Here is a 26128-nt window from a genome sequence, read left to right as displayed (position 1 = left end):
CGCGACTAAGGTCAAAGATTGAACAAGGTGCCTCTTTGACAGCTCAAGGTTTGTGTTTGTGTTTTGTGCAAAATCCTTTTGTAAATTGGTGAAAGACTACATAGAAAGCTCGATTATTGATTATGCCCTGGTTAAACCTGGGGGTAAGATGAAGAATAGATGGATTAAAGGCAGACATTGTGTTGCATTAGGCCTTTATTTACACCACAAAAAATGAGCTGTTTTATTTTTTTAGAGGATGTATGTCTTTGCATTTGTGCCTTCTTCAGTATACATAAGGCCTTGATGAACAAACATCAACAAGACTCGGGCGCTGGAGCTTCGGCAGCGGCGCTTTTGTGCTCTTTTCTCCAGGGGGCTAAATCTGTTAATTAATGAGAATGGTTAACTAACTCCTCTTGGCTCTGACAGTCGCAAGAGCATGCCAAAGCAACGGCACAGACAGATGTGTGAGGCAGTCGGATGGAAAACAAAATCGACACCGGGGCTGCTCCTGCACTGCAAAATGTGCAGTAAGTCATGTCTGTTAAACTTATCATGCCACTCCGTGTCTTCCCTTTAATTTGCTGTTAATCAGCTGTAATTGTGGCAGCTGCCGTGCTCTCACTCTCTGGGTCAGTGTGTCTCGCTGTGCCCACTCAGCCACAAGTACCTTTATTTATAGAATGAATGTGAATCAGCAGCGCTGCTTTTGTCAGTTCAAGTCATCAAAGTAGAAAATCCTTAAGCACATGTGAACATGGGATGCGAGGGGTGACCCAGCTGAGGCATATCCAGAGAGGCTGCATGGCCCATCTCATGTTGAGAGGAAAGCTTGAGCTCAGGTAGGGATTTAATTTGGTTTGTGTATTACTCTAGGCTCTTCAGCTGCCTGGAACTCGGAGCTGTGTGCTTGTTGGCAGGCCGTCACAGCTGAGCCTCTCGATCGTGACCCTAAACCTCAGCTAATACCAGAGAAATCCTGAGAGCTGCTCTTAGATCAAGAATTTAGATGATGTTGGTTTTAAGGTTTTGATCACAATGAGATCAGGTCAGCCCGACTTGATTGGATTCGGGATCCTTGTAGATATTTGTGTGTTTGTGTGCATACACTGTTGTTCACTTTTGAAAAGGGAATGGGTGATGGACAGCAGATTCGGTGCTAGTGTAAACATTATTTTTCTTTTTTTTTTCCTTTTTAATTTAGACAACAAACTAAACACTGACTCAACAAGTGCTCGAGTGGGAGTGCACTGCCACCCTTCTGGGCAGCTGTCTCTGCTTCAGAGCAGGCAGTAGAGTCGTTAATATTGACTGCTGGCCATTGATCAGCTCTATTGATCAGGATGGGCAGCGGGGCCAAGGGAAGGAAAGGCCCACTGATCCTCATTGCAGCAATTGTTTAGGGTCACTGACAAATCCAATTGCCTATCAGGGAGCGATCATGGGAACAAACGGCTGATGTCGATGCTAGGGTCGTGCCCTGTGGTAGCTGTCACTCAGCATTACTCCTGATTTGGGTTTGTGTGTATGTGTTCGGATGTGAGCAGGGTGATGCCAGGGGATGGAGTGCTGCTTTTTTTCCACAATACAGTATACAGTTCAAATCAGCTTTATTAGTATAGCACATTCAACCACAGTTGGCGGGCACACAGCAATCTATATGAATATGTAGCTAGCTAGCTGGCTAGATCATTTTATTAATCCTAGAGGGATCCAATCTAATTTAAAATAGTTGATTTAAATAAATTATTACATATTTTTAATTTAATACATTTATTACATTGTTTTCAACTGTTATAAAGTCAAACTAAATGTTTGACCGGATGTTCATAGTTTATATGATAACAGCTGCAGTTCTTATGTTAAAGTTGAGTATAAAGTATCTTGTACTTCACTGGTTTTCCAAAGCTCACTGAGATTCCTGCTTTTGTGTTTGTTTTTACCTCACAAACAGGTGCACAACAGCAGAGCACTAAAAAAAAGAAGAAAGCCCTGCAAGGCAGTGCCTAAACACAGCTCAATCCCACACCAGTAATGTGGACTATGAAAGAAAGGAGCTTCATTGAGGCTGCTTTGCTTTGCCTGGCTGCTCAGGGTGACAGACACAACACCTGGCTGCTGGGGTTCCCAATCAAAAGTGTGACTCGGGGCACTTTGCTAACTAATTATGGAAAACAGGAGCAACCTCGCTTCATCCAGCTCCCCCCCTTTTTTCAACACCCCAGTGCCTCTTTTTTAGGGGGTGTGCCTTTGATAAGGCTTGCTCTCTTGTCAACAAGCGTGTATTTAATTAGTGTTGATTGTTGTTAGCGTGTTCAATAGTTATTAATTAGGCCTGGGAGGGGCCCTTCACTTGATTGCATGCCTGGAGCAGTGACATCTTGTGTTGTTTCTCACTCAGTCATTCCAAACTATAAATGTGAGGGGCATAAAAAGAAGAGGATTTGTGCGCGGTCTGAATTTTAACCCCAAAATGAGTTTTGTCATTAAATGGCGTCGGATAGTTTCCCATAGTGTTAAAAGTCTCAAGTACAATACCGTTTGACGAAATTGATTTGCAGTCATTTGCCGATGGCCCAATTTGGAACTTACCCCCTGTTCCCTTTAGCATGAGCGTCACAGCATGTCCATCTGTTTACTATTTATAAAGTGATCTTACCATCAACGTTATGGCTTTGCATAACACGCATCTGTATGAGTTTCACACCTAGACCCTCTGATTCAGTGAGCTGAGATGATCAGCCCAGGTGCACATATCTACAGAGGAAAGGATGAGTGTTGGAAGAAAATTATTTCTATATGTATGTATATTTTACAATATATGTAGCAGACCTGGCCTAAAAATATAATTTTCTGTCTGTGTGCGCCAGGAATTGTCTTGGGGTTCATTCTAAACTTCTGCTGTGGGGTGCATTTCCCGCTGTTCAGCTGAGCATATACTCTCATTCGAAGGCGGCACGAGCAGCTCTGCCTATTAAAATGTAAATTCCCTCTCTGTGCACCAGGCCCAGACTGTGGAACTCAGCGGGTGAAGAGAGACGTGTGTGTGTGTGTGTGTGTGTCTGTGATTGTGTGTGTGTGTGTCTGTGATTGTTGTGAACCTATTTTCTAGCATGGTTTATTTTAGGAAAGGCAAAATGTGACAGTATAAGATTCAAATTTAGAGTTTTCCCATATGTGCACTTTAATTAATGCAATATGAACTGGTATAAATGGGTTACATATTGACATTCGATGCAAATATTAACCACAGAATGTCGTTAAATACTAGGATATGATGTAGGGGTCATCAGTGGCATCTTTATTATTGCTGTCATGGCTATCATACTTATGGAAATTTTTTATATTATAATCAGAAAATCGTACTGAAACCTGATTAAAAATGTACTCTCTCTCACACACACACACACACACACACACACACACACACACACACACACACACACACACACACACACACACACACACACGATAGCACTTATTTTTACTACCAGTTAATTGTGCGTCTGGGTTTTCTAACTGAACAGTGACCGTGGGTATAAAAAAGTTGATATATAAATTCAACCTATTATTGTTAATATTATTCTTATTATTAATAAACTCAGATCAGACATATTTTATTTTTGTTTATTTGTGTGTGTGTGTGTGTGTGTGTGTGTGTGTGTATTGAATGTGTTTTTGTAATATTTGTACATAACTCTTTTATGAGCATCATGTGAAACGTAATGGTTTAGGAAACACATGAACTTGTTTTATTATCGTTTTATTTATTATACTTGTTAAGTTTTAATACTTACCTTACAATAATGATTCAAATTAGACATTCATAAGAACTGCATGAGCCTTTACTGAAAAAATATATCAGTAATAATTATAAAAGATGAAGGAGGCTGTATGTACTATTTTAATGTGCTTTTTAAAATGTGCTTTTAGTACTTGCACATAACGTTCCTTTTCATCCTGACAGTTTTGTAAATAATTTTAGATGTAAATGTTATGCAGTAGTGATTATTATTGTTTTGAGAACATGAAAATACGTTGTGCTGTCGATTTAGGGTTGCATATGAAGTAATACATAGTGAGTAATAGCAATGTAAGATTTATGCAAATTAATTAATGAATTATTAATTTAATTTAAAAGTCTGGAACTCTAGTATTTCAAAGCCATCAGAGTTACAAATCATTAATCTTAACCTATATAAATAATCATATATAGCCAATACATAATCACAATAAGGGTTTCTTTCATCTGTTTGTCACATCATTCAAATATTGTCATGTATGTCATATGTTTTGACCTGAGGTTTTAAACCTCCAGCACTTTTAAATGCGTTAAAGCAGCTCAGTAAAAGCATCCTTCAAAAAAATGTCTCAGTTGGGCTTCCAAAACACAATTCCTTTCTACAAAAAGCCACTAGGTGGAGCTGTGATCTTTTTGTACATGCTGTGTGTGTGTGTGTGTGTGTGTGTGTGTGTGTGTGTGTGTGTGTGTGTGTGTGTGTGTGTGTGTGTGTTTAAACCTGGGAGTGTATTTTCTTACACAGGTAGGTGATATGCTGTGTGCAATTGGACAAGCGTATTTCTGAGACCAAGTTGATAATTAGAAATAATAGAGCATATAGCAAAAGGTCCAACACAGATTTAATCGATTTCTCTTGTCGGGTTAATGTATGACTGGGATTTGTGGTGCAACTAAATCAAGAATCATTGTATTGGATTCAATGAAAAATATATTAAATGACTCTAAAGTCGAGGAGAACATGGGGTTTTATTAGCCGCTCATTGGTCAAGCTGTCTTTCCCTTTTTCTCAGCACATATTTTGGTACAGCAAGTATTTATATTTATGAGTTTTTGTGGATACTGTTGGTTCTTTAAAGCTGTTGTTTTTTAGCTCGGTTATTGACACTCTATCTGTATTTGATGCACTTATAATGCCCGGTTTCTCCTGAGCTTGATGTGGAATGATTGTTTTTAGCTCTGCGTGATTGCTGGTGTTGTGGCTGGTTTTTACTGCTAAAGATTCTGAAAAGATACTAGATATTAAAGAATGAATCAGGCAATATAAAGTAGATTAACTTTATAGTGTTTTTTCCACCAGTAAATAAACTTAAACCAGAAAATTTAACTGCCTCTGGACACCAATTCAATCTACTAAAGCTAACCGTTTAACTGTCCTACATGCATAAGTCTTTATTGAGAAATGGCTGGAATAATGTATGAGCCCTTTGAAATGAATCGCTGTCAATTGTTTCAGAATAATTGCCATTGATTTGGCAGTTAGAGTCTGATTTAGTCAAGGCCTTTTAAAGTCACTAAGAGTAAAAGTCTGGCTTTAAGTGTTGCCACTTTCTCTTTGACTTTGGTGGTAATTAACCTGTGAATATATTTTAGTTTTAATAAAAAAGAATGAATTTGGCAGAGAAAGAGTGAGGAGTATGACTTTTTTTTCATGCAAATATTTTCAAGTATATCATTTGAAACCCAATCAACATACTGGATTTGATAATAATTCACTTGCATCAGGATTCATAATTGTCCATGGTCTAATGGTTTTTCTGCTTGATCCATGACCTTGAGCTGAAGATTGTCCAAGAGGACACACGTACCTTCAGCACATCAGAAATCAACACAGCAATTAATGGCACATTAGGTGCATGCAGGCTGTGCGTGGAGTCACCACAACCCCCCCCCCCCTCTTTTTTTTTCCTGATCTAATAAAAAACATGCAGAAACAATGTGCACTGAAATATAGAGAGATTTCATCTGGAAGAGACTGAAAAGTATTTTTTGATGTTTAAAATAGTCTTTGCTTTTGGTTTATTATTTCAGCATAATGATTCTCATTCATTAAACTGGTTTGTAATAATTTTAACAAGTCATTTACATTCTTGGATATCATAAGCGCCAAATTATGTTTTTTTTTAAATCATCCACTTGGAATGTGTGTCTTTTAAATACAGAGTTTAAATACACACTTTGCATTACTTATTTTGGAATGCATGTAAATAATAACTAAAATGAATACCTTGATCATTTAGAAGTGTAATATCATGAAGAAATATTGGTCATATAAAGCTATGAAAAGTATTTAAAAACGACTGTAGGAAGTCCTTGGGTTTTTAGATCAGAAAAAATAGAATTGAAACTTATTTCAATAGGTCATGAAACTATTTGAATACCTTCCTTGAAGAGAGAGTGGCTTTATGGGGCATCATGGCATCATGTCTACTGTCAATGTTCTATGTTTGACCTCTATAATGTGCATGGTGTATTGCTGGAAAAATATGAAAATATTTTTCAAATACTGTAAAAGATAACATCACAAAAAAAATCACACACACACACACAACCATGACGTGCAGTTAAATGTTTTTAACGTCTGGCCTGTGAAATAAAAATCAAATAAAGAAAAAAGAATGAGAATTATTGAGTAAAGTAAAAAAAAAAATACAATAAAGCTTAATAATAAAATTCAAAAGAACTGAATTTACATTCAACACACACATACATATATATATATATATATATATATATATATATATATATATATATATATATATATATATATATATATATATATATATATATATATATATGAGAGAGAGAGAGAGAGAGAGAGAGAGAGAGAGAGAGATGCACAAAATGTTCAGACTGTCTTAGCAATACAATTAATTGCTATACAATAGGGTTGGCCATGATGGCATATAGTATTTAGATGAAATGATATTTATGTATAATAAAATTAAAAGTAAATGTGGTGTGTGTGTGTGTGTGTGTGTGTGTGTGTGTGTGTGTGTGTGTGTGTGTGTGTGTGTGTGTGAGAGCACAAAAAAAGGGAATAGGATTAAATAGGTTTTCTAGTATTGACTAAGTAGAAAGTGAGGTTTGTTATAGTGGATGCAGGAGAGATAAAGGAGGTGTATGAGCCGAAAGTAATGAAAAGGTAATGAAGAAGAAATGAGTGGGGTAGCTAGTTAATAGATTTTTGTGTTAGTTACTACAGGGGGCAGATATTACAGTGTCTTTTAAAGACTTTAAATAGTCCATGAAATATAATGTCTTTTGGCTGTGTAGCAAAACAGCTGGCAAAGTTGGATAATTTATGGGATGAGACTTGAATTACCTAGTAACACAACACCAGGCAGTTGGAGTTAATTAATATTTAAAATAATTCTATTACTACATGGTATATATATCAACCCAAGCACTAGATACTCTTAGGCGAGAAGTTTTAAGTCTTTTTAACTGCAAAGCAAATTCCATGGAGCCCTTTGGCACAGATTTACTTTATGAACTTAATCCCAGGAAAACGATTAATATGTTAGACTTCTGATTTCAATTTGTTAATTAATATTTTAGCATTTTATTACTGCAATACGTTAAATTTCAGGTGGATTTTTTTTTAAGGCAACTTGTTTGACTTAAGTCATAAAAATAAAGAATAAATTCATTATAATTAACTAGGCAAATTGGCTGTAAAGCATAAGAATGTAATAATAAATCTAGAATTTTTGAAGATGGTGTGTTTGATTATTATAACTTAAAAAAAAAAGGAAAGAAATCACACACACCTGGGTATGTTTCATAGACAATGAAATAGGAACTTTAGACTTTGGGAAAACAATGTTCTAAGTAGTTAAACAAATACAAATGTAAATGATGTTATTTGTTTTAAACTTCAGAGATGGACTGGCAGTTTATCTCTGACATTTTTTATGGGAATGATTTGCTCATTTTTATACTTTTCCCAGGTCCAGGTTTCCATACGTCAATCCTGCTGAAATGTAGAGCTTTACTTTAAACATGATGTATTTCCAAGACCACATTATTTTGAAGTCTAAGATCCTGCAATACTTCAGTTTACATTTTATTTTATTGAATGGCTTCACAATTAATGTGCAAATTGATGATGCGTTTGATTTAAAGTGCGCTGATCTGCCATTTGAAATGGGTTGCTTTATTTTTCGACAGGATGGAAGGAAATAACAGACACAACCACACTTTTATTAGAATGAGTAGGAAACTAAAATTCTGAACCCTTTTCAGGTTTAGAAAATCCCCCAAATAGCCCATTTTTATCTGTAAGAAATGGCTTGAGTGGAGTTGGATTGACTCAAAAATATATTTTAAGTAATAAGGTGTCATTTTAACAAATAACAGACTGGTCTGTTTGTTGGGAAAAGGGTTTTTGTTCTGTCTGAACTGGTAAAGCTTTTAAGAAAGTAAACATCCAAAACCAAAAAAAAAAAAAGATGAGGCTGAGTAGCTATTTTAAGGCCCTTTGAACCAAGAGGTCAATTACTGTTGTTTTGGGATCTTGTTGAATAACGGACAGCAAATACTGTTGTTATTGCTGATTGAAAAGCTACAAAGACTCTCATAACCGTGGAGAAAAAAGAATGAAATACGAAATGAGATACGAAAATCGCATCTTTATTCGAACAAGCCTGTGATATACTCAAGTGTAACAAACTTTAGCTATACATTTCTGCCTGACCTTGAAGTCTTACTGGACTTAATGGATCTATAGTTGTGTGAGATAGAAAGTACATCAAATAATAAAATATGATAAAATAAAATTCATCTGGTCCTTATCAGGTCTTTAAAATTAGATAAATACAACATCAGGCCACCAACACCACACGACAAATTGCATGCCATTTATTTATTTTTGTAAAAATCAAGACAAAATGGAAAAACCATGTGTAAAAATCTAAGTACACCCTTAATTCATTCATAGGAATTAATTGGCAGCCAGGTGCTGCTAATCAAATGCCCACGATAAATTGATCTTTAGCAAGTGTTATAACCTGTATAAAAAGCCGAAGTTTTAGCAGTTCGCTGGTCTGGAGCATTCAGGTGTGTGTTAGGACAATGCCAAAGAGAATTATCAGCATTGATCTCATAGAAGCAAATGTTCTGCCCATCAATCTACGAATGGTTATAAGGCAATTTCCAAACAATTTAAAGCCCATTATTATTCACAAGTGGAAAACATTCAAGACAGAGTGGAAGTCTAAGTAAATTCAACTCGAGGTCAGACTGTGCAATGCTTAGAATAAATGTAAAAAACTTGAGTTCTTAGATTTTACAGGCATGTTAGCATGTTAAATTATATAGTTAATGACCGTACCATTAGAAAGAGACTGAACAAATTTGGTTAGTTGTGAAGGTTTGCCAGGAAAAAGGCTCTTATTTTTTATTTTTTTTTTTAAATAAAAAGAACATGATGGCAAGGCTTAGATTTGCAAAGTTGCATCTGAACCGACTATAAGACTTCTGGAACAATGTCCTTTGGAAAACTGAGACCAAAGTGGAGATGTTTGGCCACAATGAACAGCACAAAAACTGAGCACAGCATATCAGCACAAACACCTAATAACTGTCAGGCATAGTGGTTGAGGGGGGGATGATTTGGGCTTTTTTTGCAGCCACAGGACCTGGGCACCTTGGTTTTGCTACTTAATTCAAAATTGGGTTGATAATGCGTAAATTGGGAGAGGTGGTAGACTAGTGGTTTTTGGACTCAGGGGTTGTGGGTTTGAGTACTGGACATACCAGGCTGCCACTCTTGTGCCCTTGTGCAAGGCCCTAAATCGCCCATGGGTACTCAGTTGTGGAAATGGAGTTAAAGTACTCCGCCATGGAGGGTCCCAATCCTGGCTGCCAAAGGAGGAGGGTGGGCATTGGGGTAGCAACCCGACCCAATAAAAAAAAAAAATTCTATAGAAACGCAAAAAACAAACAAACAAACAAACAAACGGGTAAATCAGACCTGACAGGGAACGGGAATGTTGCATACAGATTCTTTTTCTGGATTTCTTCACTGGGACTGTCCAGACGGGGGAATAAAAAGAAATGCATCTGTATCACAAGGCAGTTTGACACACTTTGAGTAAAATTGTTATCTGCCTTCTTTCACATACTTGATCTCACAAATGTCCACAATTTTTATTGACCGGGGAGAGAGATTATGCTAGCAAATTTTGCTCTCTTGATTCCTCACCCCACTTATCTTTTTGGTTGAACAGGCAAGCTCAGCAAATGTAAAATCTCATTTAATTATAATTTGGAAATTTGTCAAAACTTTTCAAATAATATGTCTATATGTAGACTTCATAGCCAGTGGTATGCAAGTTAAGATTTAATGACGATATCTTTAATGTGGTTCATTTGAATTAAACAAATTTGTTTTTATATTTTTTATTTATTAGATAAAAATGATTATATATTTACAACTACCTTTGTTACCTGGACTAATAATGTTACTGCTAGATAGTTAAAAATGCCCTCATGTGTCCTGTAATATTATCTCTGATTATCAGCAAGTGCTGGTGTCGAGTTAATTAACCCTGCATTTGATATTCGTCACTCACAAAGTCTGAAAGTACATGGATATGATCGAGTTATGTTTTAGTTGAGTAAAATTGCATTCATTTGAGAGAAAGTGCTGTCTGAACCTGCTTACATGACATACACATTTTAACCATAACAACTTGTATGTTTATAGCCAAGCAGTGTAATTATTTCTACCCACCATTTTTGGGTAAGGGGGGAAAAAAAGCAAGCAAATTAATAAAATACTAACTCAGTGTCACTAGACATATTGCTGAGTTTCAACATTGCTTCAATTTGGGTTAATATATTTAAATGGCTTTTATTCCGTCCGTCCATTCATTCATTCATTCATTCATTCATTCATTCATCCTTCCATCAACCCATCCATTGGAGTGCAGTTTTTCCAGTGTAGTATATGACCGTGTATGATAGATTATGAAATGTACAGTTTTTATAAATGTTGTAAATTAGTTTCATGACTTTTGGGGCATTTAAAAATTTGTATAAAAAATACTTTCTGTACAAAATACACATGGATGTGTTTATCCTCATTTCTTTTATATAATAGTTCTACTGCCCTTTCCTTTGCATTTGGCTTCCAGCCACAAACTGAATTACATTGCTAATCATATAAAGGCTATTTTTTCCATCTACCGTTTTCCTCATGGCAAAAAAACGATCTTATATTTCAATTACAAAGCACAGGAAGACAAGCAAATAATCATTTCCATCTTAACAGCTAGCATTTAATATAAAGTTATTTTTTCCAGGTGCCAGCTAGTGTTTGTTTACTCACACCATTCATGCGAGTGTTCCCGGGAAACCACTGAAAATTTCTGGCATGTTATTTTCAAGAGTGTGGTTAACACCAGTTTGAGGTGAATTCTACAGAATGGCTCTCAGTAATGATCTAAAATTCTAGCCGGTCTCTTTTCCTTCCACTACATGTGACGCTCGAATCTCTCTACGGATTTCAGGCCTCGCTATAATCTCTGCTTTTCTCCTTTCCAACACGCAGACGTGCGCTTAAATAAAGGAGACGAGACTCTTGCTTTCTCGGCATGGTTAAAGACATTGTGATTTATTTGTACTTTAATTTAGATGTCCTCTGTTGTTTGCAGCTTGCAGAAGGTTACCTGCTGACAGTAATTTCGGTGGTTTGTGTGGAATCTGGTGGCTAATAGCGCTCTCGTTTACTCTGTGTTTATTTCCTACTTCCTCCTGTCGTATTGAGGCTAAACAGCGGTTTCTATTTACCCTGCCAATTTCGCTTGATGCTGCACGGTGTATTGAAATGAACTGGGCTGTTTTCTAATACCGTTGAAAGGCAGGGGCCGGAAGTGGCAGAGATAGATTGTAACAGGCAATTACGGCGGTCCAGCCTCTGATTAGAGAGCTGCCCGCTCGTCCAGTCAACCTGACTGCCGCCTCTTATCATGATGAGGCTGAGATTGGCCCGGACATTGTTTGATTGCTTTTAGACATATTTACTAAAACTAGCTCCTCTGCCAGTTTTACAGCCTCCTGCCTTACAACCTGCAAGACAAATTACATTATCTTTTTTCCCCCTATGTGTCTATGTTTGTTTGTTTTTTTACTTTTCCTTAAATAAATAAATCCTTCCTTCAGAAAATTAGTTAACGTACCTGTATGCAGTATTCATAAGGCTGCATACAACTTCATACTGCACAAAATGCTATAACTACACCTTTGTTAGCATAAAACATTGACTATTTCTGAATTATTTTACAATGTCAATGCAACTGATTTTATTGCTGTAGATTTAATTATTGTATACTATTCACACAAAGATAAAAAGAAATTTTGGGTCAGAGGAGATGTATGTAAATCTGCCATATTATCATCCTCATTAAAAATACAGAAATCCTCAAAAAAGATACAAAAAAAAAAACCCATATAAAAATCTGTGTCATTAGCTTTTATTTTTAATTTTTTAATGGACAACTATGTCCACATTTATCTGGATAGATCTAAAAGCTGTTTTTTTTTATACTCCGTAAATGTAAATGTAAGGTTATACAAAGTGATGTTAATCTTTAACAACACTATCAACCTGGAAAGCAAATGAAAACAACTACAGTACAGAATAATCCACCATCTATTTTTGTGTTAAAAAGGTCACAAGTTTGCATAACATCACTAAAAATACATCATATTTGTATGCTATGTTTTCTCAGTCCACAATACAACGTAAAAACAGCATGTTTAAATTTATCCACTTGGGAGAATGTGTTTGGTTTGCATTATAGCTGTGCCATCTCACTGTTGATAGATGGCAAAACATAGAAAAATGTAAATAAAGACATAGTCACCCCGACCGAAAAAAGTGCCATGACGCCTATAACCTTTTGTCTAAAAATGTCTTTGTCCTTTGAGTCAGATTTTTTAAATTTGTCAAAATTTTAAAAAGCTAATTTTATGGCCACCGCTTGTTAGAAAAGCAATGCCACTTGTCATAAAGGGCTTATGTAGGTCTTTCTATAGGTACCTGCTAGTACTTTGAACACTACTATTGTTCTTAGTTGAGTGACCTAATATGTGACCTTGCAAACATGAATAAACAGTCATAGTGGACTGTTGTGGTGCTCAGAAAACTTTAATCAGGATCTCTCATACTGTCTGGATGCCAATAATACAGTGTGCTTTAGCACTTAGATTGTTGCAGTCATACCATTTGAGACTTATTTTTTGCGATGAGCTCTCCTTTATAAACTTGTACGCTTGAGGCTAAATCAGTTGAGAACGGTTGAAAGCGTAAAGAGCACAAAGGCAGTTCGTGTTGGAGACTGAGTTACAAAATCGAGGGCAAATGACTTTGAAATGGGAAATGTAATTTTGCTGTTGTTGCTTTTTAGCCTCCCTTTATCACATATTTGCTATACCCACAGTAGTTGTGCTGGTGGATATTATCTCATAGATATCATCCGCATAAAACAATACCTGACTGCAAGCAAGCCGCGGATTGCTCAAGCATGTCCATAATGAGAAGTCATATAGCTGATGACACGGAGACTTTTTTTCCCGAGTGAATGAAAGTGCAAACATGGTCATCACCATTAAGGAACATAGAGACAGATGATGTATCAACTGTGGACTGTTGTTCAAAGCCCACTGTCCACTCCTGGTGATAGTGCACCATGGTCAGCATGAATCAAATAGAGCTGTGCCTTGGAGTGCTGGTCCATTAACTACAATATCCATTCAAACCCTACTAAGGCGCTGTGCAGGACCGAGAAATAAACCCACCATAACCTTTATGACGTTCTCAATATGTTTATAGACTTTGAGCAAAGTATTCAGTGTGTACTGCATGTCTTTTTTTGATATGATACTCTGTTTAGACGTTAGTAGATACAAATAGTGACTTAGGAATTATGCAAAAACTTGGATATTAAATATGCAATTTACTGTACGTTTATTGTCTTTGTTTGAAATAAAAAAAAAATTCTAAAACCTTCTGTTTATTTCTAATAAATACAATTGGTATCCAAGATTATTAGTACAGTCTCAGGCGATTAGGCCTAAAAATGAAGAACTATTAAGTAAATGGATTAGTAGGTGCATTAGCAATTCACAACTATATTGTGCTAATTAATTGTACTGAATTCATGACTGATTATATGATTTTAGTATATTCTTAGATGATTAACAGTGTTCAGGACTTCAGGGTTCTAGCAACATGTATGCGCTAAATAATGAGGATATAATTAAAAATTATTTCAAATAAAGGAAATATTCCAGTATAAGAATTAAAAAGTATGCAGCATACTGGTTGACTTGGCTTCAGGAAGACAACCTAATTCAAATATTCAATACATCCATTATTTGGTTTTTGACAACCAATGAAATAAAGGTAAATAATGTACAATGTAGTCACAAACACCCCCCCCCCCCATATTAAAACACAGAGCAGAATGTCCTTACATTCGATTAATGTGGAATACCAGTTATAAAGTTATGCAATGTTCAAAAAAAGCTCAATTATTAATATGTGAACCAGGAGTTCCATAATCAACACTTTTCTGAGTGTAGAAGTAATCATTTGATTCACAGGACCACATGGGGCTGAGATGTTACTTGTGACTAGACCTGCCATTCCAAGGCTGTGAATTGAAATAGTTTCCTGTGTTTTCTGAGTTAGAACTATTTTTCTGCAGTAAAAAACTAACTCAAGACAATTTGTAGATGAATGGGACTTAATCTCAAACAGATACCAAGCAGGTCTAGATGATGTCTTTCTGCCCTCTTTATCATACATAAGTCCATAGACTTCCAAAATTGGCTAGTCTTGCTGCAATTAACATCGGAGAGATTATGCCATTCCTCCTACCGTTAGAGGACGGTCAATTTTCTTTCTCCTGGTCACGGATGGCTGTGGCATCATGGGTAAAAGGCACAAAGGCACGCTCTCAGGATAATAATTTCTGGTGCACCACTTGCATTTTATAGTGCTTGATCTATTTATTATGACAAAGCTACATTTTAGGATCAGGGTCATACAAACTGGGGAAAAAGGAGTTGTGTTTGCAGGTGGATGTGGAGGTGGTGGTGTGAATATTATAAAAGGGGTTTAGGTAAAAAAAAAAGGTAGAGCATAATTTGAATGGGTTAGAAAAGCATGCACTAATCTTGAAATAATGGCAAGTTTCTTTTTCCCACTTGTGGCATTATACCTTTTTGCTGGTTTGTTCAAGAGACTGATTTCTGCTCTGTTCTCTATGTGATATTGCTCTGTCAGATTGGAGAGCATGTGGCAGCTGGGGTCTGGAAGATGACGATTGGGATGATTGTAAGACAAGATGGCAAAAAGTCGGTCGAGAGGTGGCGAGAGTCTAGATGAGGGTGGCTGCAGCAGTGTTGGGAGACTGAGCAATTGGTCACTAAAAGTAAAGATGAGATCACTGTGAAATAGGAGGGTGTTACAATTCTGTCTGAAGAATGAAGCAGAAGAAAGGTTGAGTGCTTATAGAGAGAAGTTACAAAATGACCAGTTATGTATAATTAGTGTGATTATTCTTCCATAGCCCCTACCATGGAGGTTACCACGGTGAAAAATGATTAGAAGGTAGGCAGGTTAAAGAATGGAATGTTTGTATTGAAGACTGAAGATCTTCATGTAAGATGCTTCTTGGTTTTAACGTTTGCTTAGCAAACAGTCATAAACATTGTCCGTCATGCAATGTACAATTTAACAAAATATTATCAAACATTTTCCCTGGCTATCATGCAAAATTTTCCACTGGGTTGTGCAAGATCATTAAGTATATCATGAAGTTCATTTTTGTCTAAACTGTGGTTTTTATTTATTTATTTATTTAATTTATTTATTTTTTATTCCAAAGAAAAATCTCCTACAATCTCCATAATGATGCCTTCATGGTTTTGCACCATGAACCATACAATAATTTTTTTCACAATTCATTAACTGAGTTGGTACTAACCTCTGTATCTACAAAGGTATTTAAATGTTCATGGCAAATGTATTAATCAATCCTGGAATTAGAGTTAAAATGGGACAATTAAGCAGAGAGTCTGCAGTGGCCCTTAAATAAATGTCAAATGAAAAACATTGAATCTTTTTCAAGGCATCTAAATGGATAGGTTGAAGGTAACACTGATGGCCCACTTGAGAGAGAATGAGCCTGCTCTTTTAAAAGATAATAGAAATAGCACATCGATTCGGGCATAGGACTGTTTGCTGCAGTGATTGCTTAGTCTCAAGAAACAGAATCAAAACAGTTTTGGGTCGTTTGAACCACATCTAATTACATTTCTACCAACTAACCTGTCGTCAGTAGATAATGTCAGGCTCTCCAGGAGTTAACTTGCTAAATATTTATCTTTACTGAGCCTCAACGATAAAAAACACAATCATATGTACATAAAGCTGTAACTGAAGAGGAATACATTATTCTGAATGAATGTCAAACAGAAACAAATACAAAGAGGAGAACTGTATTTTAATGTACGTATGAATGATCAGATATGAAGCTGCTGAGACAAAATAAACATTGATTACTATGATTTATTCACTATTTATCTGCATAGTCAAGGTGGTTGGAATCAGTCTACATTTTTTGCTTTGCAAAATATTGTAAGCAGTAACAAACAAAAATGATAATTGTTCAAGTTGAATACAAAAAATGCACACTGCTAATTAAGAATAATTATGAACCCAGCTGAGCTCTTACACACTGTTCTGACAGATCTGGCATTTCGACCTCTTATTGATTACTTTTGTAGTATTTCTAGGAAAATAAACACCACCTTCCAGTCTGGGTTCAAATCCAAATCCAGTTCCAGATCCAGATATTTGGACCACTAAACTAGAGAATATAGTTGTTTTCATCAATAACAAAAATGCACCACATGTACAGTACCTTGCATGCACACATTGGAAGGATCAAAGTGAAGAGCAGGCCAGCTGAATTGGTCCAGGAAAGCTAAGCAGGTTTCCTGGTTTGAATAATCTGCATGAAAAAAGCCTGCTGTGGAAGCCGTGCTTTGACAGAGAAGCCCACCTGAATGACATTTACAAATTACCCCGCCAAAAGTGCTCCATCCCCTGACCCCTGTGCCTGTGTTCTGCACCCGGTGAGATTTGCCAGCATTTTGTCATATAATTATAGTAAATCCCCTGAAAATACCCCCCACCCCCACCCGCTCATCTTATCCCTACCCCCTGCAAACACACACACACACACACACACACACACACACACACACACACACACACACACACACACACATTTGTGCACTCTCCCACTTCCGCTCAGATTCACACGCACACAAAGCCGCACTGAATAGTAATGTCTGGGTGCTGTCCACACAGGCGCTCCACTTGAAAAGCTTGGGGGATTCAAAACCCCAGAAAATAAAATAAGCAGTGGGAGGAGGGAGAGAGAGAGCAGGACAGAAGAAGGAGTGAGACTATCTTTTTCTGTTAATCATTCATATGCTAATAAAACCATAAAAGAAGGCAAAATTGATGATTTTGCTTTTGTGTTATTATTTCGTAGATTCAGGCCCATTAGATCGATAACTTATATTGAAAGCAGAGTCAGAAAGCAGAGACCTGAAAAATCTAATGTTTGTTACTTAAATTTTCTCTATGTATATACACATTTTTCTTTTACCTAGTTCTCTTTGTGTGCATTCCTATCCTATTTAACAGGTAGCATTCCTTCCTGAGTTTTGTGTGTGTGTGTGTGTGTGTGTCTGTGTGTATGAAAGACAGTGAGTGAAAGAGTGAGTGTATTAAAAGTGCATCCGATTGCAAGTAAAACAGAAATTAAAAGGATGATGTAATTGAACAACTTTAAAGTGCTGTGGCTGTTTCATGTCCTTCCCTGGAATGGACGTAATTCGAGTGTTGTTATCCATCCAAGCATGGCTGTGCTGAAGGTCAGCTGTCTGCTGTGATGTACATGCAGAAAATGTAAAGTGAGTTTTTCCTGCTCTGTTCCCTCTCCCTGCTCCGCTGTCTCTGTCCCACGCTAAACATTCGCATGAAACTCGTGACGTTCGTGAACACTGACGTGATGGATACATGCCGCTGGATTTGTCAGAAATTACTATTTCGAATAGTAGCATTTGTGTTCAGAAATCGCTTTAGGAAAAAAAAAGAGGCTTTTTTTTTGTCTTTAGTTTGCCTACACTTGATTGTAATTAAGATATACAATGATAGTCAAGATATTCAAATGTACTGGAGTACAAAAAAAAAAAAAAAAAAAAGCTCTTATTACAATATATGGCTCAGTTAGGCCAACATTAATTTCACTCTATAACCTTCGATTAGCCTCTGTGTAAGGCTGTTACTCCACATTAATCATTCCAATGGCCTATCTTTTTGACCACTGGGCTTTTGTACAGTAACAAGCTCTCCCTGTAGCCAGTGGCTTAGTTTTCATCTGCTCTTAGAGAGCCTAAAACAAAATAATGAGAATACATTGCGAGTGCAGCTTTTGGATCTTTAATATGCAGGGCGAGTCATTGGCATTTATGAGTGCAATGTATCACTGTACCTCTCTGGCCCTTTAAGTCCATTGAATGGCACTCAGAATGAGGTTACTCCGTGCACAAGGTAAACAAGATCAGCCTGAGAGACAGAAGCATTTAGACTAGAGAAATCTGGGGGACAGAAGAACAAAACTATTTCTTCTTCATTAGATACCAGTCAAATTCAAAGTGGATGGGACGGCGCATGAGGTCGGGACTGTCGGCTGGGCTTTGCCACCCTAAATTTAGCACTCTATCTACAACCCCAGCCCCAAAACATACACACACACACACACACACACACACACACACACACACACACACACACACACACACACACACACACACACATACACTCTTATGCAAAATATGCATACACACTGTTATTGCTTAGTCCACAGTTCAAAATAGATGGTAGTTTTCATTAGATATTCAACTAGAGATGTGCAGAGTTAATAGTAAAAGTGGCTGAATTTCTTTCTTAAGTAAAAACAAAATTGCTCATCTATATTTTAAAGTATTGTAAAGTACCAAAGTATTACTGTAGCTTTAATTTATTTAAAGCATGATATGCACAAGAATGAATAAACATTTTTTTTATCACATTGACTGTTTGGGTATTAGTCATAAATTAAAGGTTTTTTTTACTTTTAACAAAAGCCTAAAGGAATATGTGAAGATTTTAGCTAACTAATAACAGCCTTATTCCTAATCTTAATTAGCTAGCATGGAAATAACAAACTAAAAGTAAATTAGCAAATATCAGTGTGTCAGGTGATACTGAACCTCACCATGAAGATCAATCTGGACTGTAATCAGTATAAACAGTGTAAACTATTATAAACTGCTACAATATTTTAGGGCTGCAAATGGCATCAGCAGTTTTGCATTCAAGTGCCCAGTTTATAACATTTATCACTGATGGAAAATGATAAATAAACTTTTGGTGTCACCCACATGTCTACTAGATTTCTACATTTCTAATAACATCTAATATAAATCCAATAATAATTCTTAGAAATAAAAAATAAATCTAAATATGTACTAACACTCTCTCTCTCTCTCTCTCTCTCTCTCTCTCTCTCTCTCTCTCTCTCTATATATATATATATATATATATATATATATATATATATATATATATATATATATATATATATAAATATGCTATGCAAATAAAATTTAATTGAACACTTTATTACACTGAATTTCTGCACATTTCTTTAAAAAGATTTTTTTCTGAAATATGATGAGGGCATGGGTTAGAATAATTTGAATCGTGTATAAGATCCTTGTAGTTTCAGTTAAAATTGAAATAATAGAAAGATAGGGGATAAAGCAATATAATTTCAGATTTTTCAGGCCAACAATCAACCTTATCTTAAAAAAACATGTATAAAGATTCTCATGAAGGAACAGGAAATGTAGTTCAGTTTTATTTAGATTTTTTTTATGGAAGTAATCAACATATTACCTGGTCCGTTAACTTTCTATTAAGGTGTGAGTCAGAAGTTAGAACAGTAACATTAGCTTCAATCCAAAAATTAGAACTGCCGGGAAATCTTGGACAGAGATTTTTATCTCCAGCTCATTTAATCTTTTTTTTCCACAATCTTGTTTGAATGCTTTTGGTATGTCTCACATCGATGTATTTAAGACCCTTTGATCGAAGTCTGTTCTCAGACTGGCTGGCTTTTTTTATGGGACAAAATATTTGAAAGCCACTTTGCCTGGCAAAGTGTGTTATTTGCTTTATTTATTTTTTTATTACATCAAAAGTTTCATTAATTATTGCATCAGGTGTGCTGCAGGCGTGGGGCAGAGGGCTGAAGCGAGATTGGAGGACTGAGAGACGGAGTAGCCCAGCTCCAGGGGTTTCTGGAGTGGCTAGTTAGGGCCCAGGAGGAGAACAGCGTCAGCGAGAGAGAGAGAATGAGGGGGAATATAATATGAAAATGAAAATGTAAATGTGGGGGAAGTGGCGAGTGGTTTTTCCAGCTGGCCTAATCTTGTGTCCGCTTGCCGCCGATAGCGATCACTAACAGGAGGTCCTTTGAAATGCAGAGCGGCTCTGTGTGTAAATTGGAGCCACCACGATGGTGCGACAAGATGACACGTGGAGCCGTGACCCTCTCGCCTTAACGGGGCCAAACCCAGCAAAGGTAAATCTTGCACATCAGACAATTTCATTTTCAGCACAGAGGGGACGAGTTGCACAATGACAGGATCTTTTTAAATGATAATACCCCCTCTGAGGCATAGCACTATTTAGGACTTTTTTTAATCCCACATGTGAAGTCAAAGCCAGTGGAAAAAGCAGGAGACCTAAACATTGGTCACATATATTGCTTCATTCTCCTCTAAGTTGTTTTAAACTTAATAGTGTTTTATTGCACAGTTCTGCTTCCTTTTTTGAACTCTCTTTGCCTCTCGGTTTGTCTCTACAAACCCATAAGCACATATGTGTAATCCATTGATCCGATCCCTTCTTACGTTATGCCTCATGATGATTTTGCATATGGTACTTTGTAGCAGATTCCCCTCAGAGCCACTCTATTTCATGGCAGCCCATGATATAACGTGTTACAGTACTTGTAAGCGTGCTTATCCGTGTCTTTCACACTGGTGTATGTTCATCCACACACAAGTGGCAAATCTGTTAGCAACAGTGGTGCAACTTACTGATATAGAGGAGGCAGTACAATCCAGTCCCCTGACTTCTTATGTCCTCCTTCCTCTGTTCCACAGTCATGTAATAGACTACTGCTTCAGCATTTCAATATGCATTGATGGGACTAAGTCTTGGAGCTCCCAGTATATTTAGGACATTGATTCTCGAACATCAGGGGAATAAAATGTCTGTGTATGCAGTGGATGCAACTGATGAACATAATAATGTGTTACTAGTTATTAGTATATAGTGGTTCAGTATAATTATGAACAGGAGTGATATAGCTGAGGTTGAGGAATTGTCAAAACCAGAATTTATACACCATGTTGTCTTTGCCTGCTTTTCTACTTCTGGAAGACACTGGGAAATTCAGTGTTTCAGTTTTAGGCCACAGCCACTTCTGGTTTAAATTATAATACACATACAGATACTGATATATGGAGAAAATAAAGAAATACAGATATCGATTTACATAGTGGCAGTGCATTACTGTCATTTGGCAAGAATTAAAATGAATTATAACATATACACTATATGGACAAATGCATTGGGACACCGAATTTTCCAGCCATACATGGTTCTTCCGTAAACAGTTACTGCAAATTTGGAGGCACAAAATTATATAGAATTTTTATATTTTATTTTTGGATGCAGTAAAATTAAATTTTCCCTTTGCTTAACATTTTTTTCCTTAAAAAAATTTGCCACGAACTTGAACACTGGCTGCACCCCAGGACCCCTCACTCTACATCAGTACCTGACTTTACTAACACCCTTATTGCTGAATGTGCACAAAACTCTAAAAGCATGCTACAAAATCTAGTGGAACATCTCAAAGAATTTTTTTTTAATTTTTTAAATTGCATCATTTATCTTTTTGGAAAGGATCATAAATAATTTTCTATACACTTGTTTTATTTTCAGACATAATACAAATAATGTGTGAGAGAATGTTTTGTTATGAGAATATTGCTAAAAGTGACCTTTGTGCCAGAAATTTGTAATAATACAAAATGTATAATACATACTATAGCTAATATTTACTGCTAGCAAGACAGTAGACACTTTGGTGGAAATAAGTCAATAAAGCTTTTATATAATGTTTACAAGAATAAATTATTTAACAAGGAAAACAGGATAAATACTTTTTACACAAGAATTCGTTTTCATATCCAATGCAGTTCATTGTTAGTGTGAGTAATGTGTTAAAATGTGTTTATTGCAATGTAAACGAAATTCTTTGGCACTGTTATGGATAGAACAAAACACTGTTAAATGTCTGTGTGTGGTATTATAAAATTATATAGTGCATCCCTTCTACAGTCTACAGATCAAGTGAGCACTCAAACAGTGGGTCGTTTCTTCTGCACTTTAAATGCTGAAGAGACCTGATGAAGAGAACACAAGCCTTAAGTAAATCTTTTCATTAGTTCTGAGTAAAAAAAAAAAAAAGCTAGAGTTTTAGGTCATGTACTACTGAATGGTAATGTTTCAGCTTGTCTGCACTTGTGAGAGCCATAGTATTTAATATCTACAGCTTCTCGAAAGTAATGAGATCCATTTATGATTGTTATTAGTTGTGCAAGTATCATAAGCTATTTTTCCATCATTGGTCAACCGATCCAGAAATTTCTATAAGCTTCATGGGAGCTATTTCTTGCCTCCACATCCTTGAATCGATGTGGCTGTTATGGCATGAGCATTAAATAAACACTTTATGACAACATTTACTCCAGTGTTGTATCACCACGGTTACAACCAAAATATATTAACATAATAACACACACAATCAAAGGATGATTTGAGAAACTGGCTGGTGTGACAACGCTGTGCACTCTGCATACTAATGATGCCTGCCCGCGCTGGACTGCGCCGTACAGGAGAGCCGGGAGGGACGAGAAAGGTCGGCGTGGCATCTTCAGCGAAGATCTTCTGCCCTTCCCCCTGCCCGCTACAGCACGGTGATAGAAAGTGACACTGTGATTGTGTGCGAGGCTCCGCCGTGCTCAGATGAGGGTGTCACTTCTGCCTAGGCTGATTGCCACTTTCGCAGCACAACATGGAGGAGTTAAATTGAGGGAGAAAAGGTCAGAAGCCAGTGGTCATCTGCTCTCCTCTCTCCTAAATTACTTGTCCTCTCGGAGGGGAATGAAAACAGACAGGGCTGGGCCAGGCTGCCGAGCCGAGCCGATCCGGGAGCGGGTGGAGAGGAATGCAAACGAGATGGTGAGGATGAGGATGATAGGGTAGAGAGTGTGCACTGCGACAGTGCAAGATAGGTCATCTTTGAAGGTCAAGCTGAATTTTGCCATGGTTGACTGTTAGAAATCTCTTTTTATAGCACCGAGTATAGTTTTATGGCAGAATTCACTTCGCCTGTCAGCAGCACTACACTATATCCCATAAACTGTACCACTACGATACTACATGAAAATGTACAGGTCACTGTTGCGGTATTATTACAGTGTGTCCAAGCGTTCCTGTTAAGCTGCGACATTCACTCCAGCAGGTGGTGCTGTGAACTTGTGCTCCTGAACTCACCGTCATGGTGATCTGACAGCCAGTGGTTCCTCTGCTTGCCCTCTGGAGACTAGCTAAGAAAGGTTAGCCGACGGAACGTCGCACAATTAAATCGGAGCGGACCCTCATGCGACCCAGCAGCCACTGCAACAGGGCAATTAACCTGCTAATACACTACACTGTCTCCACATGAGCGCTGAGACACCAGAGAGACACTGGATTAGACAAAAAACAATGTCATGTAATTGACAATCATACAACATAGTGTATGACAGAAGAACTATAATAAGAGATTATATACTTTTAGGGCTGTTTGGAAATGGGTGTAATCCGTGTTGTAAAATGTTGGTGGGTTAAGGTTTAGCATCAGTCTAATTGTGATAGCAGATGCACACATGCTGGCGGTGGTCGCTACAGACTGGCCCTGGAATCTCCAGGAATCTCTGAGAGAGACAAAAGATAGCACAGGGTGAATTTTTATCCAGGTCTCTAAGGATACACAGCCGGGTGATCTGTCTTTACTTCTGTGAATCAAGAAAAATAATTCTTATTCATGAGCTACATATGGAAGATTAGTATCACAGACTACACTCAAAATAGGTACTGGTGGAAAATTTTTTTTTGTTTTGGCCACCTATGTCACTCCTATCGTAATCCCGAAGTCTTTATGTGTGTGTGAGTGTGTGTTTTGTTTTTGTAGGAGTATGTGTGAGCATGCCTGTGTGTGTTTGAGAGTGTGTGTGTACCCATGCAAGCGTGCCTCCGTGTGTGCATTTGTGTGGTCTCTAAAGCGGTGAGATGGAGAATAAATATTTACCATCTGTGTTTCTGCCCCCCCTCCACAGATTCCAGTGTGTTTTATCAGCTCTGGAGTTCAGCCATGGGCTTTTTTAATTTTCTGCTTTTGTGTTTTTAGCCGAGATTGACAGGCCGCTCGCTCCCTGGAGCATTGTTCTATTAATCTGTTTAATATGCTACAGAAACACTCAAGAGCAAGAACAGGCAGCCTGGTAATGGAATCGCAGCAGGTAAAGCAGGCTCGCCCATCCGATCGCAGCACAGGGCACCGGCCATATTACGCCGTGCCTGTGTGCTGGCGTGGCACAGTTCTGGGCATCGGAGGGGGTGCGCCACTGACCCCCTGCTGGGACCCTCTGCAGAGACAGACAGACGGACAGATGGAGGAGCTGAGGGGACCCTTCCCGGAAAAAACTGCCACCTTCTGCGCACTCCCACACTTTGAAAAGACCCCTTTTTAATGCATCTCGTGTTGCCGCCTTTATGCTTTCTCTTTGTTCAATGCTACCTAATGACCCACTTTCAGCAGCAGGTTTAGTCACACAACCTCTATTACACTTTTGATAGATGGACACATGTTACGATAAACAGTTTTCGCATCCTATATTGGTATAAGATTTTAAATTTGTGTGTGTAAATACACACACACACACACACACACACACACACACACACACACACACACACACACATTTAAAATACACATGCATTATACAGTACATATATGTATATATGCAAAAATATTAATATTCATACATGTGCATACATGTGTGTAAGTGTATGTATGCATGCACATACGTAGACATTGTTGTGCATGAAAATTCCAGGAACAGTTTCTGAAATAAATTATTGAAATCAAATTTTGCTGTCTGATATCACCTGAACTTCTTGACCTAGATCTGCATGATTTGATTAGCAACTATTAGCATTGCACTGCTGCCACATGATTGGCCGATTGCATAATTGCATAATTGCATGAATGAACATGTGTAAGAATGTTCCTAATAAAGTGGACAATGCGTGTACATTCTATGAATGAAATATAGCCTGACTTCATTGTTAACGCAGATATATTTAACCTGCACTCCAACTTTTAATCAGGTAATCAGGATTAGAGATGAATCCAATCTCCCCCGTCTTTTAAGCGAGCAGCACTTTGTTTTCGAGCCGTTTCTCAGGTAGGCTTTAGGAAGACACGCTGTGTGTTTTGACAGCGGGTGTCCAAGCAGTCTGTTAATACGTCAGGTAGTATATCTTGCTGAAAAACGGAATGAGTATCAGTAAAATAAGAAGTATGCCAAAAAGAAATGAGCCTCTCTAATGAAATGAGATCCTGGGGAAGCTGGAGCAGTGTGAAGTGCAGGCCTCAGATCAAAGTGAGCCACTGGTAATTAGAATACATGCTGAAGAGGAAGCTGGTGAGGAAAATCAGCATTTTGCTGGAAAATTACCTGTTGAGCTGTTAAATAAATTAGAAGTGTCTGGGGAGCGACGGCTACGGCTTTGCTGAGCCAGACACTGGGAGTCGCTCTCATCTCCTGAGGCAATGCTTCACTTGCAATAAGAAAAAAAAATGGATCTAATCTGAAGTTTTTCTAACTCCTACCCAAAGCGACGTTGTGTACATGTTTATTTGTATTTTTACAAATTTATATTTGGCATTCAGTAGATTTTTTATTTTTTTTTACAGTAAGTAATAAAGACTTTCAGCTGGTCAGGGTTTACACTTTGCATGTGTATGTGTCTGTGTATATATATATATTTTTTTTCCACGTGTGTAATTCAGGGCAGCTTTTCTG

General features: G+C 37.3%; 1 protein-coding gene across 1 annotated transcript; it reads left to right on the top strand.

Annotated features, from left to right (window-relative positions):
* The first annotated feature begins 19675 nt into the window (after positions 1–19675).
* On the top strand, positions 19676–25011 carry LOC310730480 (uncharacterized protein). Its single transcript, XM_083549508.1, has 2 exons — positions 19676–20502; positions 24512–25011. The coding sequence occupies exons 1-2, from the start codon at positions 20437–20439 to the stop codon at positions 24788–24790; spliced, it is 345 nt and encodes a 114-aa protein (XP_083405634.1). The 5' UTR covers positions 19676–20436; the 3' UTR covers positions 24791–25011.
* Positions 25012–26128: the final 1117 nt, after the last annotated feature.

Source organism: Silurus aristotelis, assembly GCF_946808225.1.
Source record: "Silurus aristotelis genome assembly, chromosome: 8".
NCBI lineage: Eukaryota > Metazoa > Chordata > Actinopteri > Siluriformes > Siluridae > Silurus > Silurus aristotelis.
This window is presented reverse-complemented; position numbering and strand designations above follow the sequence as displayed.